The sequence below is a fragment of the Pseudonaja textilis genome, chromosome Z (assembly GCF_049901715.1).
Source record: "Pseudonaja textilis isolate UNSWEBS1 chromosome Z, rPseTex1.2, whole genome shotgun sequence".
Lineage (NCBI taxonomy): Eukaryota > Metazoa > Chordata > Lepidosauria > Squamata > Elapidae > Pseudonaja > Pseudonaja textilis.
Window position 1 is genome coordinate 122,353,939 of NC_142008.1, and position 16,880 is coordinate 122,370,818.

General features: G+C 48.4%; 1 protein-coding gene across 1 annotated transcript in view; it reads right to left on the bottom strand.

Annotated features, from left to right (window-relative positions):
* LOC113449458 (uncharacterized) overlaps nt 1-16,880 on the bottom strand; it is a 42,524-nt gene that overhangs the window by 14,772 nt on the left and 10,872 nt on the right. Inside the window, exons 5-11 of the mRNA XM_026720568.2 lie at nt 15,346-15,489; nt 14,614-14,688; nt 5,283-5,453; nt 3,510-3,606; nt 2,220-2,443; nt 1,317-1,470; nt 131-339 (exon numbers count right to left, since the gene is read on the bottom strand). Of these exons, the coding sequence (XP_026576353.2) occupies nt 131-339; nt 1,317-1,470; nt 2,220-2,443; nt 3,510-3,606; nt 5,283-5,453; nt 14,614-14,688; nt 15,346-15,489 (1,074 nt within the window). The remainder of the gene's footprint in view (nt 1-130; nt 340-1,316; nt 1,471-2,219; nt 2,444-3,509; nt 3,607-5,282; nt 5,454-14,613; nt 14,689-15,345; nt 15,490-16,880) is intronic.

The window sequence follows — 16,880 nt, forward strand, 5'->3', positions numbered from 1 at the left end:
GTAAGCTTAATGCTATCAATTCATTTGAGCAATAGAGACTAGCAGCTTGTAACAATCAAAGCTGCAAAACTTCGGGCACCTGGGCGAAAGCTCTCCCCTGAATGTTGCCATGCAATTTGCTCCTTCTTACCTTCTGTTCCACCAGAGGGTTGGAAAAAGGAACCTTAAGAATGAAAACTCGGGTGTGGTTGGTGTTAGGGACTTCCTCCAGGGTGCAGCCATGTCCTCTGATTTCTGATGGCGTTAAGAGTTTGCCACCTATTGCAATGGCAGTCAGCTCCACATCGGCAAGGAAGTTCCCTATGCTGACATCAAAGTAGCCTCTCTCTGGAAGAGTGTCTAGTAAGAAACAGAAATTTCAGAGCCGGGGTGGTGCAGTGGTTAGAATACAGTACTGCAGGCTACTTATGCTGGCTGCCGGCTGCCAGCAGTTTGGCAGTTCAAATCTCACCAGGCTCAAGGTTGACTCAGCCTTCCATCCTTCTGAGATGGGTAAAATGAGGACCTAGATTGTTGGGGGCAATAGGCTGACTCTGTAAACTGCTTAGAGAGGGCTGTAAAGCACTGTGAAGTGGTATATAAGTCTAAGTGCTATTGATATTTCAGCTGGAGGAATCTAAATCTGGGACAATTTTCCTGATGTAGTTGAGGTAACAGTATTCCTGAGAGGTCTCCTTATATAGACGTGTCCATAAAGAAATGTAAATACAGGTAATCCTCAACTTACGACAATAATTGAGCCCAAAATGTCCATTGCTGTTGTGGCCTGTCAGCTGCTGGCCCCTCCAACAGCCAAATCATGACGTGGAAGATTGGGAGTCAGGGCTAGCACTAAGGCAACCCGAGAGCTCCAAGGGGGAAGAGGAATGGAGCCTGGGCTGTCCATCTGCCCTCTGATGGAGAGTCAACAGCCCCCAGGTCTGGAGGTGGCTGATGAGGAAGAGGAGGAACAGCTGGGTCCTGTGCCTGATGTGTGGATGTGCAGAAGGTAGAGGAGAGGAGAGCAGTGGAAATCTATGGGCCGATCCTTGGGACGGAAAAGCTACAGTTGCTAGTGAAGCCTCTCCCTACATCCGGGGATAAAAGGCAGGGGGCGGAGATGAATAGATGTGGAAGACAACTATTGATTTCCCTGTTGGACAGACTTGTTAGCCTGTGGTGAGAGAGACACTTTTTGCTGGGGCTAGTGGCATTCCTAATAAAGGAATTATTTAACTACTGAGGGTTTGTCAGGTTTGGGGAGCTGGATCAGAACACCAGATCACCAAAGCCTGATCTCTTCACCTAGGACAAGCCAGTTGGGATACAAAACTTACTGTCAGTGAGCACCGGTATCTGTGGGGCAAAGGGGGTGCAGATAGACTTGAAGATCCTGTGACTGGTCCGGTCACTTTCATCTCCTTGCCATCTGCGGTCCAGAAGGAGTTTGATGCTATACATGGTGCCGTAACAATTGTTGATCACGTCACTCTGGGAAGAAACAGACCAACGTTATCCATTCAGAGCCTCTTGTCTGAAAGTCTGTGGAGATTCTCAGCCATCCAGATCATGGTTGTCCCAAAGGTGTTTTTTTCTAAAAGCAACTGGACTTTGTTTGTCCTTGAAGCTCCAAGAAGTAAGTTCCTTCCTTCTTTCCTTCCTTCCTTCCCCTTCCCTTCCTTTCCCTTTCCTTTTCTCTTTCCTTTCCTCCCTCCCTCCTACCCTTTCTTCCTTCCTTCCTTCCCTCCCTCTCCTTCCCTTTCTCTTCTTTCCCTTCCCTTGCATTCTTTTCCCTTCCTTCCTTTCTTCCTCCCTCCTTTTCTTCCTTCCTTCCCTTCCCTTCCTTGCTTCTTTCCCTTCCCTCCCCTCCCTCCCCCTCCCTCCCTTCCTTCCATTCCCTTCCCTTCCTTCCTTGCTTCTTTCCCTTCCCTTCCCTCCCTCCTTCCCCTCCCTTCCTTCTTTCCCTATCCTCCCTCTTTTTCCTTTCCCTCCCTTCCCTTCTTTCTCTTCCCTTCCTTCCTGAACTCCCTCCCTCCCTCTTCCTTCTTCCTTCCTTCCCCTTTCCTTCTTTTCCTTTCTCCTCCTTCCCCCCTCCCTTCCTTAAGCTTCTTGGATGAGAAGCAAGATGTCTTCCAGGAAAGACAAAGGCCAGTCGCCTTTAGAAAAACCACCTTTGCGAAGTCTTGTCTGAAAGGCGGACGCCCAACCCCAGGGAAAGGACTTCTGTGCCCAGCACTGACCTCCATGATTCCTCCCACAGCTCCAATGGGTACTGTGATGCTGATGAAGTGGGTGTCGGTCAGGAAGTTGTAGCCATTCCGAACAATCGTGGTACTATCAATTCTGCGCCCATCCAAGCCCATCTTGATGGTTTCATCTTCAAACTGATCGGGGTAGGCCACCAGTGGCGATAGAATCCGTGGCGAGGTCCAGCGCAAGGTGCTGGAGGTGAAAATGGGACGGTCTGCAGGAGAAAGAAGCTGAATATGTGTGTTGTCAATAAGATGATGATCGATTCTTTGGGGAAAGAGGTAGACACCTGTAATTTGGGTTAAGTGTTTAAAGGTGGTCTCAATAAAAGCCTGCAGGGAAGGCCAGCCAAGCTCTTAAAATTTGCCTCTTCTGCTAGGCCTTGGATCCTTTGTGTGGTGTTTTGGTTTGTCAGTATTTTGATTGCTTGTTTCTCTTTTTAGACAATCTATATATTTGTTTTTATATTCTCTTAGCTTGTAAGTTATGACAGATGGATGGATGTATGGATGGATGGATGGATGGATGGATGGATGGATGGATGGATGGATGGAAGGAAGGAAGGAAGGAAAGAAGGAAGGAAGGAAGGAAGGAAGGAAGGGGAATCAAGAAAAAGTGGGAAGGTTGAAAAGAGAGAAAAGGAAGAGAGAGAGAGAGAGAGAGAGAAAGGAGGAAGGAAGGGAAGGAAAGAGAGGGAGGTGGGAAGAAAAAGGAAGGAAAGAAAAGTGAAAGGAAGGAAGGAAAGAACAAAAATAAGGAAGGAAGCAGAGGTGGTATTCAGCAGGTTCTGACCAGTTCTGGAGAACCAGTAATAGAAATTTTGAGTAGTTCGGAAAACCAGCAAATACCACCTCTGACTGGCCCCGTCCCCATCTGTTCTCTGCCTTCGGAATCCCAGCTGATCGGCTGAGTCTTCTTTTGTTGTCCTGCACAGGAGAGTGGAGCTGGAAAGCAGTTAGTGGGTGGGAGGGAATGAGATTTTGCAGTATCCTTCCCCTGCCACACCCATCAAGCCACACCCACAGACCTGGTAATAAAAAAATGCGAATCCCACCACTGGATGGAAGGAAGGAAGGAAGGAAGGAAGAGAAAGGGAGGGATGATAAGAGAGAAGATGGAAGAAAAAGTAGAAAAAGGACAAAAAAGAGGGAGGGAGGGAGGGAAGGAAGGAAGGAAGGCTCACCCACAATGGACAATTCAAGGATGGAAGAGAGAAGCACCATGTTATCATCTATTAACTGACCAGGAACTGAAGAAAAAAAAATAAGCAAATGACTCACTGACAGGGCAGGCCACAGCAGTATCCACCATTAGGATTATCCAGGCCTGTTTATAGAAGATCGTAGCTCGGGCCACTTCCACTTCCAAGCCCTGTACCTACAGTGGAAGGAATAGCCAGGAGATACACTTTATCTTGGTGCTAACACCTATCAACTCAGATATGCTTTTACACCTGAGGTGATGTTTTGTCCCTTTTTACGGCGTTTCTTTCCATAGTTAAGAGAATCACTGCAGCTATTAAGTTGGTAACACAGTCGCTAAATGATTCTGCTTCCCCATTGACTTTTTGCTCACCAGAAGATCACAGGCAACCGTCATAAATACATGCCAATTGCCAAGCCTCCAAATTTTGATCATGTGACTACAGAGATGCCACAAGTGTGAAAAATGGTCATAAGTTCATTTTTTCAGCATTATTATAACCTTGAAGGTCACTAAAACAGTGGTTGCAATTCGAGGACTATCTGGACACTAGAACCTGTGGGTCTCTTCATCGCTGGAAGCCTAACCCATGGTCAGCTGAAACATGATTTGATCCCAGAATACCCTGAACCATAAACTAACCATGTTATGCTTATACAGCAGTTGAACCAGCCCAGCCGCCTCTTTGCCTTATCTCAGGGGTGTCAAACTCGTGGGCCAGATCCGGCTTGCAGGGTGCTTAGATATTGTTGTGGTCCACCGGCAGTCTGTGGAGATGGTAGCAGAATCAGGCAGTGGGGAGGAACATGGGCCAGTCCAGGAGTTTGGGAGGACTAGATGAGGGTCCTGCATCTGATACAGAGATGGGGCTGGGGACACCTGGGAGTTATGTGCTGACTCCGGAGCCCCCAGAATCTGACAGCAGCGAGGCAGAGGAACAAGGGGAGCCTGTTCCCAGTGCGCATGTGCGCCGAGCTGCCAGAAGGCAAGACAAAAAAGTTAAGACAAAAGGGGTGCCTCGGCAGTAAGGCTTGGAGGTGATTGGCCCTCCCATAAAACATAAAGGAGGAGCAAAGGGACACAAACATTTGCAGGAAGCAATTTTGTTCAAACTGGTTGGTTTGAAACCTGAAGCTCGATGTTGAATTTGTTCCATTTTGGCCTCATATAACTAATTGGAAATTTAGTTGTTGGCAGCATTTCAAGGAAGATAAAGGTGCGTGCTTATCAGACTTATCCTGAAGGGCTTTGGCAGACTTCCATGGGACTATTTACAAACTGTTTGAGACTCATTATGAGCTGTGAATGACTATAATTCACAGCCATTGAAATAAAGAAAAAATGGTTCTGCATGTGTTTCTCAATAAGCCTTGGTCAGAACAGATAAGGCCTGTGAGGCCACCCTGGAAATAGCGAAGGACCAGCCTGCAGTGTTTCTGTCAGTGAAAACAGAACTTGGGAGGTTCCATTTTTGGCCATACCAGCCTCCTGCCGTCCTCTTCCCATGAAAATGGAGCTCAGGAGGTGGCCTTCCCGAGCTCCATTTTTTTCTGGCAGAGTGCTGCAGTAGGATCACCTCAGCCCTGCTAGGGCTACCACAGGTGCCCCCAACACGTGACATTGTGCTGGCCATGCCCACCCAGCCCCGTGAGGTCAAACAGTGATGCGGCCCTCAACAAAATTGAGTTTGACACCCCTGCCTTATCTGTTGCGTGAACCAAACCAGAGTCCCTTTAGCAATCTATCAAAACATGAGGCTTTTCAAAACAATGCTCAGCTTCTACCTCAGCCATCTCTCTGCCACCAGGCCTGAAGTTCCGAATCTGAGCAAACCTTGGACTTTTCCTTACCATAGCCACTTCAGTCTGCTGGGTGTTGTAAGGGGTGCGGAAGAGAACACGGGTGGCTGTTGTATTGAAGCCATAGCCCAAGCCATAAGCTCGCGTAGCCATCATGTCCTGAATGGAGCCATTTTGGAAATGGAAAACTACTTGCCAGACTTGGTTCATAGCCCCTTGTGCCTGCAAGGACAAACACAGATGAGAGTGAGAGAGGGAGGAAGGAGACGTTCAGAGATCTGGGTCCTATTTGAGGCTTAAACATAGTATTTATGAAGAAAATGTGGTTCTGGGTGTTTTGAGGAAGCTGCAATATTTGCAGGAAAGTGTTGCATGCTATGTTCATCAAATGCGGCACTTGTTCTGTTGAAATAGGGAGAATTAATGGCGTGCTACAGATTCTTCTAAGAGAAACAAGCTTTTATGAAGTTTCCCACCAGGAAGTTCATGGGCCAGTGAAGCCACCAATATAGATGCTGTGGCTACAGACAGATGTTGTGAAGCTAAGGAAGTTGCCAGAACTAAAGTTGTCTCCTTCTCACTCATATATAGGTATTTCTAACTCTGAAGCCAAAATCCTGATACAAGCCTGTAGCGGTATCTCTCCAGATAAAGGGAGAATGAGACCTTCTCTAAATCAAATATAAACGTCATCTTCCTAAATTTCCCACCCACCCTATTGCTGAAAATTCTGGAAGCTTAAGTACCCACACCGGGAGGATCTTGGTGTCTACTTCAATGTTTCTCAACTTTGAAAACCTGAAGGTATGTGGACTTCAATTCCCAGAATTTCCCAGCCAGCATCAATTACACCAAACAAGAGTACCAAGCTTTCCCTTTCTGGTACCCTGTCAGCTACAGTTTTATACTTGCTTGTGCTTTGCTACTCTGCGATGACAGACTGCCATGAATTGTAGGGAGGGGGAACCAAGGAGAGAAGGATGCTGGCGAACTGAAAGTAAGTGTCTGTGCTTTCTCAAGACTCAGCCTCAAGGTCAACCAGTTGGAAGGAGGAGTGAACTGCATACCAAACTGTGCTTGGACTGACCATTATGTAAACATCTTGCTGAGCCTGATTGGTTACACTAGGGTGGGCAGTAAGAAACTTTTAAGGAAGGGAAAAAAAGTAGAACCTGGGGATTTTGGTTTGGGATTCTCAGTTCTGGCCTTGCAATACTGCAATACACTTGATCTCTAATAAAATAAAACCTTTCTCAACAAATGGAGCCAAGGATTGTTTCTATCTTGGGGTTTAAGTTGTGGCAGGTCTGACATACCCCATCTTTAATCCAACTCTACTCCCACTGCATCCAGCATCCTTATTGTTAAGTTCAGAAGGTCGGGCTCATAGAGATGAGAGACTCAGAATAAGTGAACAACAGCTCTTTATTTACAGGCTAGATCTGAGTAAAGAACAGGGCTCGCGGCAGCTCTTTTTATAGAGCTGGCCGCGGCTAGGCTGCCAATGACATCACTTTGAGTTTCCCGCGATTGGTTTCATCCAATCGTGGTAGACTGTTAGCGAGCCAATCACAGCCGTCTTGGCTGTCCAATCAGGTAGTTCTCTTTGTTGACCAATAGCAATGCAGGGTTTCAAGCCTGCTAATATGGAACACCCCTCTCATCTTGGTTTCGCCCAAGGGGCGGGGTAACGTAGTCGCGTAGGTAGGCGGGTCTTCAGACCTGCCTACTTGATCTGCGCGTTTCAGTATGTCTCTGGTCATCGCCTGGTTTGGACGGGCTCCGCGTCACTCCCAAGCATCTCGATGGAACCGCCTGGAAGGGTAAGCCGGACCTATAGCTGCGACTCCTGCCTGGTTCACCCGGGTTGGTTGAGGTGTTTGCTCTGCTGCTCCCGCCTGGATTCTCTGGGCTGGTTGAGCTCATCTGGCCGCTCCTTCCAGGTGAAACACCCGCCTGCATCAATTCTGCGTTTCCAGGTGAGTATGGTTGGTTTATTATTTGGCTGCTGCTTGGGGGGTGTTCTGTTTGTGTTAAGAATTTTCCTTTGTTAATGTTTGAGGTTCCCCCCGCCCTCTGATTCCTTGGGTATTCTGCGGGTGGTGTGCTGGCAAGCCTTGACCGTAACTGGTCGATGTGTCGCTTCCAGCTTCGTCCATCGGTTGTTTCTAGGCGGTATGATCAGGGGCCGGTTATTTGGGTGATCTGTACGGGTATCCAGAGAGGGTCTCTGGTGAAACTTTTGGCAAAAACAGTGTCGCCGATGTTAAATGTGTGGTGTTGGCTGGTGGAGCCTGGGGGTTTCTCTGGATTATAAGTGGAGTGTAAATGGTCTAGCAGTGACCGGAGCCTTCTGCCCATAAGTAATTCCTCTGGGCATTTGTTTGCGGTAGTGTTCGGTGTGATATGTTGGATGAGCAGCATTTTGTTTATTTTTTCCTGAATGTTGCCGTCTTCTATTTTTTGTATGCTTTTTTTTTTTTTTGTGAACTGAACCATTTGTTCCGCCCGCCCATTCGCCACTGGGTGATTGGGCAATGTTAAGGCATGTCTGATGCCACAGTCGGCCAGGTATTGTTCAAATGCCAGTGCTATGAACTGTGGTCCGTTGTCGGACACTAGGATGTCTGGCAGCCCATGTGTGGCAAAGAGTTTGTTGAGTTTTGTTATGACGGCTTCAGTAGTTGTTTTCATGGTGCTAACTTCCAGCCAATTGGAATATGCATCGACGGTAATTAGAAAGGTGTGTCCTTTGGTGGGGCTGGCGAAATCTATATGGATCCACGACCAGGGGCCTCTTGGGGTTTCCCATTCCAGGTGTGGTGCTGTGTGTGGGGCGGATCATGTTTGTTGGCATCTGTTGCAAGCAGCTACCCATGTTTCAATTTGCTTGTCCATTCCCGGCCACCAAGCGTAACTTCTGGCCAGGGCTTTCATTCGGACGATGCCCGGGTGCCCTTCATGCAACATGTCCAACACTCATTTTTGTAAGGTTTCTGGTATTACCACCCGGTCTCCCCAAAGTATGCACCCTTTTTGTGAGAAAAGTTCAGTTTGCCGGGTTCTAAAGGCTTTAAAGGGTTCGGTTTTGTCATTTTCTGGCCAACCCCTCTCAATCCAGCTCAGGACTCGTGCCAGCCGCTTGTCTCTTTTTGTTTCGCGGGCAATGTCTGGCGCAGTCAGGAGTGGGCTGGGTAGAGTTTCTATTTGAAGGACCAGTATCGTGGGTGCTGGGTCATCTTGCACGCCTGGAAGGGGGGAACGGCTTAAAGCATCAGCGTGCAAAATGTCTTTACCAGGTCGGTGGATGAGCTGGTAATTATAGGCGGCCAGGAACTCAGACCACCTAGTCATTCTAGGTGACAGGATGTTTGGGGTGGCCTTGTTGCCAGCCAGTATGCCTAGCAGAGGTTTGTGATCAGTTATGATTGAAAAGGTCCTACCATAGACGTATTCGTGGAACCTTTTCACTCTGGAAATGATTGCTAGGGCTTCCTTGTCCAGCTGGCTGTAGTTTCTCTCCGGTTTGGACAGGGTTCTTGAAAAGAAGGCGATGGGTGCCTCTTTCCCATTTGACAAGGTATGACTGAGAATTGCCCCCACTCCAAAAGGCGATGTGTTGCATGTGATTGTAAACGGTAGGATTTCGTTATATTGGATGAGGACCGCGTCGGAGGTTAAGAGGTCTTTTGTTTGTTGAAAGGCGCTTTCCTCTCGTTTTCCCCAAGTCCAGGAAGTGATTTTATCCAATAGTCTATGCAATGGTTCCACCACGGTCGCCTTTTTTGGGTAGGAAAACATTATAAAAATTAATGAGTCCTAGGAATGCCTGAAGTTCCACCTTGTTTTTTGGTCTGGGGGCTTCCTTGATGGCTTTGAGCTTTTTCTCGGTGAGGTGAATTCCGTGTTTGTCTAGGAGATACCCCAAGAATTCAACTCTCTCAGTGCAAAGTTGGCATTTTTCTTTCTTAACTTTCAGGCCAGAGTCTTTGAATTTTTGGAGTACTGCCCTTAGGCGTTTTTCGAGTTGTTTTTTATTAGCTGCCGCCACTAACACATCATCAAAATAGGGCACTACTCCCTTAATTCCTTGCAACAGCCTTTCCATGAGGCTTTGGAAAACCCCGGGCATGACGCCGATGCCGAACTGGAGGTGGTTGCATTTAAATGACCCCCGGTGTGTTACAATCATTTGTGCCTCGGAGGTTTCTGCATCAACAGGGCTCGCGGCAGCTCTTTTTATAGAGCTGGGTGCGGCTAGGCTGCCAATGACATCGCTTTGAGTTTCCCGTGATTGGTTTCATCCAATTGTGGTAGACTCTTAGTGAGCCAATCACAGCCGTCTTGGCTGTCCAATCAGGTAGTTCTCTTTGTTGATCAATAGCAATGTAGGCTTTCAAGCCTGCTAATATGGAACATGTTATGTCTGTGGAACTGGTTGGAGTCCCCAACCAGGTCCGCTGTTTGAGCGGGAGCACCAGCAGCTCCCATTGGTTGGCTCCGTTTGACAGCCGGCTATATAAGCCGGCTGTCAAGCAGAGCCAGCCTGTTGTCGCCCGCTGGTCTGCAAGTTAGCAAGCAGACGCGACAACCCTTTATTCTTTGCAATAAAGCCTGTTAGTTGTACGCTCTGGTCTCATGCCTCTTCCTTACCATCGCTCTACAACACTGGCGACGAGGGTGGGATGGTGAAGGCTAACCAGACGCGTTTATTCAAAGAGCTGTAAGTCACGGAGAGTGAAGCCACGGGCGCTGTAGCCGCAGCCGCCCCACGCTCGCAAAGAGCGCGAAATTCAAACTGATATTGTTTGAGCTGATTCGCTGAAACGAGCCACAGGCACCACAGCCGAGGCCGCCCACGCTCACCAAGAGCGCAATTTTCAAAAAGAGCTACGCAGCCCAGAGAGACAGCCGCAGCCGCGTTCTTTTAAGAGCGCAAATTCAAATAGCGATTGAAGAAGACGAGCCTGTTCTTTTCTCCACGATGAGTACTAATCCAGCATTCCCTCCATTCAAACCAAACGAGGAAACATGGGACTCCTACAAAAATCGATTCAGCCATTTTCTTGACACCATCGGTTTAGCTGATGCTGCGGAGCATAGGAAGAAGTCCTATTTCCTGAGTTACTGCGGAGCTGCCGTCTTCGATACCGCTACAGCGTTAGTCGCACCCCACGCCATCAGAAGCATCCCATGGGACGAGCTACAGGAAATACTTTCAAATCACTATTCGCCCAAACCGTCCCAAATAGCCAGAAGGTATGCCTTCAGGGTCAGGAAACAGGCAGAGGGGGAGTCGATCAACGAATACATGGCCGCCCTGAGAACAGCCGCTTTACAGTGAGGATTCAAAGAATATTTGGAAGACATGCTGTTGGACCAGATCGTCTGTGGGGTGAGAGACCTGAGACTCCAGAGGCGTTTACTGGCAAAAAAGAACTTGACTCTAGCCTTAGCCATGGAGGAAGCCCTGGCTGCTGAGCTCTCAGCCCAGTCAGCAGCTGAAATTCAGGGCATTCAATCTAAACCCAGCATGCCAACTGTCCATTCTGAAGAAGTAATCAGCAAAGATGACCCCACAGACACATCTGACATTAACCGCCTTAAACACCAGAAGCCTTCACAGGTAGGAGCGGGGCAGAGAAACAACTTCACCCCCAAACAACCTCCCATGTGCCTAACCTGTGGAGGCTCCCACCCTAGGGCATCCTGCAGGTTCAGAAACGCCATCTGCCTGAACTGCCAAAAGAAGGGTCACATCGCTAGAGTCTGCCAAGCAGGGCGATCCTTACCTCAAAGGCCTCCACCACCTTCTAACTCCCAAAGGCAAGTGGAGGACTGCTATACCTGCTACCACGCTAACCATACTTCCCAAACCCCTGATAAAATTAAAATTTCTGTTTTCCTAGAAGGTAAACCCTGCAGGATGGAGGTGGACACGGGATCCGCGCTCTCAATCATCTCCTGGGATACCCTGAAGAAGATCCAGCCCAGACTGTCAAGGAAACAGCTACAAAGATGCCACTTGACGCTGGGACTACCAGGCAAGAACATTCCTGTCCTCGGAAAGGCAAGTTCCTTGTTCAATTCCAAGCCTTTAAAGGCCATCTGCCTCTAGTGGTTGTTAATGGTACCCTCCCTAGTCTATTGGGACTTGATTGGTTTCCTTCTCTCGGCCTTAGTGTAACCGGGATCCATGCTGTCTCAACTTCTGATGTAGATACACTATTTTCTGATTTTTCCGATGTATTTAGCAATGAGCTGGGTTGCTATTCGGGCACCCCCATATCATTTTCAGTAGACCCCCAGGCAACCCCTCTTCGTTTAAAACTATGTAGAGTACCTTTTGCCATCCGTCCCAAATTGGACGCAGAACTAGACAAACTACTTAAGCAAGGGGTGCTAGAACCCACTGATTTCGCTAAATGGGAGACCCCCATAGTCACCCCACTCAAGAAAGATGGCAGTTTGAGAATCTGTGCAGATTACAAAACCACGCTCAACCGCTATCTACAGGTCAGCGCATACCCAGTCCCCGTTATTCAGCATCTGTTACACACCTTCGAACCCGGCACCATTTTCGCCAAGTTAGACATGTCCCAGGCATACCAACAGTTCCCTGTCGATGAGCAGACAGCGGAATTACAAACCATAGTCACGCACAGAGGGGCATTCAAGTGTAGGCTCCTCCAATTCGGGGTCAGCGTGGCCCCAGGCATTTTCCAGTCACTCATGGAGAGGATTCTCCAGGGTCTCCCAGGAGTGGTCCCCTACTTCGATGACATCTTAGTCTCAGCAATGAACTGACCCCAGCTCATTCAGAGAGTCAGGACAGTGCTGGAGAGGTTTAGGCAGCATGGCCTTAAACTTAAGAGGGAGAAGTGTGCCATCGCCACTAGGCAGGTGGACTTTCTGGGTTATAGAATAGACGCCTCTGGCATCCACCCCGTTGAGTCCAAGGTGAAGGCCATCCATGAGGCACCCACACCCACCAACAAGACTGAACTTCAAGCTTTCCTGGGACTCCTGAACTTTTACGCCTCATTCCTCCCGCACAAGGCATCGGTCGCTGAACCATTACATAGGCTACTAGATAAAGACTCACCCTGGCACTGGGAACCCAAGGAAACCCATGCTTTCAAGTCAGTCAAATCCTTACTCACATCAGAAGCGGTTCTAGTTCAATTCGATCAACGTCTTCCCCTGGTTCTGGCTGCTGACGCATCCCCTTTTGGCATTGGGGCTGTCCTGAGCCACAGACTCCCCAACGGTTCCAAGGCACCAATTGCTTTCTTTTCTAGGACCCTTTCTCCAACTGAGAGGAACTACAGCCAAATCGATAAAGAGGCCCTGGCTGCAGTGGCTGCAGTTAAGAAGTTCCACAAATTCTTGTTTGGCCACCACTTTGAGTTAGTCACTGACCACAAACCTCTTTTAGGACTTCTGTCTGGAGATAAGCAAACCCCGCAGGTACTTTCACCCAGAATGACCAGATGGACCTTGTTTCTGGCCGCTTACTCATTCAAGTTAGTGCATCGTCCCGGCAAGAACTTGAGCCACGCCGATGCCCTTAGTCGCTGCCCCCTGCCAGTCCCAGTCGAAGACCCAGCGCCTATCCACGCCATTTTTGAGGTCAACGAACTCAAGCTTCCAGTGACAGCCGAGGACATCGCGGCGCACTCAAAGAAGGACAAAATCATCGCCCAGGTTCTGGACTGGGTGGGAAGGGGGTGGCCGGAAACTCAATGTACAACTGATTTTGTCCCCTTTAAAGCCCGCCTGCAGGAACTGTCAAAGTTGCAAGGTTGTCTATTGTGGGGAACAAGAGTGGTCATCCCAGCCTCCCTTCGAGTGCCCATCCTGAAGGTGCTTCACGAGGGTCATCCGGGCATCGTAAGAATGAAGGCCCTGGCCCGCAGCTACGTCTGGTGGCCCGGCATGGACGCTCAAATTGCCAACTGGGAAAGCTCTTGCCAGCCTTGCCAACAAACCAGGGCTGCCCCTCCAGCTGCCACGCCCACCAGATGGGAGAGTGCAAACGCCCCTTGGTCCCGCTTGCAAGTCGACCTGGCTGGGCCTGTACATGGCAGGACTTTCTTGGTGGTCGTGGATTCATACTCCAAGTGGATTGATGTAGCCTTTCTTCCCACAACCACCACCCAGGCGATAGTTAAGGCCCTAACCCGCTTATTTGTCACCCACGGGCTTCCTGACACGCTGGTTTCAGACAATGGCCCACAGTTCACATCGTGTGAATTCAGCATGTACACTGCTAACTTGGGCATCAGACACGTCCTTACAGCACCATTCCATCCCGCTAGCAACGGGATGGCAGAGAGAGCAGTTAGGTCAGCCAAGGAGGCACTCACCAGGTTTGGCCAGGAGGATTGGCACTCTAAACTGTCTCGTTTCCTGCTCAGCCAGCACACAACACCCTGCACCACCACCAACAAATCTCCTGCCGAACTTCTAATGGGGAGACGCCTTAGAACCACCCTGAACAGGCTACACCCCCACTACTGCCCAGACACCCCCTTAGGGTCCGACAGTCTGGTCAGAGACTTCGCCCCACAAGACCTGGTATACGCCAGGAACTACGCGGGGGAACCGTTGTGGGTGCCAGGACAAGTCGTGTCAGTCACAGGTCCCAGGTCCTACAGGATCCTCCTAGAGGATGGACATTTGTGGCGGAGACACGTGGATCAACTCAGAAGGCGGCGGAAGGGCGCGACAGATACCAACCCGTGCCAAACTGCCAGCGCCAACGACGCCTCACTAGTGCCTGACGCGGATCCCCTGCGGAACCTGGTTTTCCCTGACGAGCGAGAGGACTGGCGGGAGAACCCGAGTTTCCGGCCAGAGTCACCAATCCAGCCACCAAGCGACCCAGTTGACCAGCCGGACCTCGAGACTCAGCCGGGCCAACCTGAGCAGGGGTTTTCATCAGCACCACAGGACACTACGCCGGGGCAAACCCACGCCCCGACAACCGCCGAGGCACGTTCCGAAGACCAGGACTTGACACCGGCCGACAGTTCACCTGAACTGCGACGTTCTGGTCACCAGCAAAGACAACCCTCGTATCTACAGGACTACGCATGTTCCCAGCTGGGGGAAAGGAGTGTTATATCTGTGGAACTGGTTGGAGTCCCCAACCAGGTCCGCTGTTTGAGCGGGAGCACCACCAGCTCCCATTGGTTGGCTCCGTTTGACAGCCGGCTATATAAGCCGGCTGTCGAGCAGAGCCAGCCTGTTGTCGCCCGCTGGTCTGCAAGTTAGCAAGCAGACGCGACAACCCTTTATTCTTTGCAATAAAGCCTGTTAGTTGTACGCTCTGGTCTCATGCCTCTTCCTTACCATCGCTCTACAACAGAACACTTACCACAGGCCACGCTGCCATCCAATCTTCATTCAAGGCCTCACTTGCTATTCCTGGGACAGCTCGCTGGACAGAAACCTGGAGTGGAAGCAACATTAGCAGCTGAATACCCAAAACCTTCCATGATAGAGCACCCACTTCACCAGGCTTGAAATTTTGGGCTTGGACAACTTTGAACTATGCCACCTATGGTTGGACTTAAGTGTAGTACACAAAATTATCTGCTACAATGTCCTACCAGTCAATGACTACTTCAGCTTCAACCGCAACAATACAAGAGCACACAACAGACACAAACTCAATGTAAACCGCTCCAAACTTGATTGCAGAAAATACGACTTCAGCAACAGAGTGGTCAATGTCTGGAATGCACTACCTGACTCTGTTGTTACATCCTGTAGCCCCCACTCCTTTAATCTCAAACTATCCACTATTAACCTCACCCAATTCCTAAGAGGTCTGTAAGAGGCGTGCATAAGTGCACCATCGTGCCTCCAGTCCCTGTCCTATTGTCCCCAATTATTCATACCTATTTCCTGTATTTTTAATCATGTTTATACTTACATGTTATCTTGTAAGCAATTGATAAATTAAATAAATAAATAAATAAATAAATAAACTTCTGGAGGCAAACTGTTCCACTGGTTGATTGTTCTGTCATGACATTTCTCCTAAGTTCTAGATCTCTCATTTGACCCGTTTCCATTTCTTACATCAATAAATTATTTTACTCACCTCCATGTAATTTTCCTCACAAACAATCTCACGAGGGCTCCATGGGGTATCAAGGGAACAATTCATGGATACTTCATAAGCAGCAGTTACATTATCAAGGCTGGTCATTTCCATCTGCAGCCGGAGGCTGAAATCCTGGTCAAACTGAGGAAGGGGATTTTAAAAGTATTTGCTGTGAATAAAAATTCTCAATTGTGTTGAAGAACCCAGCTTTGGAAGCAACCTTAGGCCTCAACGTCTAGATCCACCATTCTTTCTGACTTGGGATCTCCAGCTCCTATTAGCTTGAGAATATTGGGGTGGGGGAATCTACTCTGGGGTTCTTGGTGCTCTCTGAGCTTGGTGGTCATTGCACTGATGATGTTACCTAGTTTGGTAATAAAACATCTGCAAGATAACCACCAAGTTCAGGGAGGACCCTGTAATTTAACACCCTGAGCTACAAATATTCTCTTCTAAAAAGGAATTTTCCCTTTAGATTCAAGTTCTAATACTTGGATAAGGGACTGCAAGAAAAATTCAAAAGCTTAAGGCTGGATGGGGAATGAAAAAGGACATCTCAGGAGGAGACAAGGAGCTCTCTAAAACTTCTCCAGAACTTCAGAAATGCAATCATTACGAGTCAAGCTTGATCTGAGGGCAACTTTTATTTTTACTGTTTTAACAGGCTTGCAATGACTTACAGGTGGCCCTCAACTTACAACCATAATGGAGCCCAAAATTTCTGTTGCTAATGGAGACAATTGTTAAGTGAATTTTGCTCCATTTTACAACCTTTCTTGCCACTGTTGTTAAGTGAATCACTGCAGTTTAAGTTAGTAACATAGTTGTAAAGTTAATCTGGGTCCCCCCTCCATTGACTGTCAGAAACTTGCAAAAGGTGATCACATCACTCCAGCATCACCTGCAACTGTCATAAATATGAACCCATTGCCAAGCATCCAAATTTTGATCACATGACCCATGGAGATGCTGCAACAGTCATAAGTGGTCATAAGTCCCTTTTTCAGTTACTTAATTTTGAACAGTCGCTAAATAAACTGTTGAAAGTCAAGCACATATCTGTGTTTATTTTATTTGTAGCTAGCTCAATACCAGTGTTTCACTACGAAACTACATGTTCAGGCTTAGTTTTGGGGGAGGAAAATAAGAGGGAAAAAAATTCTGCCTCTGCCTACCAGCATCCATCATGAATCATTTTGCTACCCTCCTGTCAGCGTGTTAGAGAATTGAGGGCTGTTTGGAAACTGAAACAGTATTTGCTGTGTCAGCAAGGAGACAGCAAGGAGCCTGGGCGTGGCTTAGCTCAACTGTTCTATATTAAAGCTGCTTGGTGCTGTGAAACTAAAACTGAAACTCCTCTCCTCTGCTTGTGTTTTGCATTTGGAGCAGATTTCTTTTCAGGTGGGGAGAGGGAGTAGAACTCCTTAGCATCAGAGCGTGTTAATAATAATATACGAAATACTAATGCTCCGATGGTCATTTCGAAAAATCCTATCTTAGTGAGCCCCTAGAAGCCAAGAGGCTTGCAATAA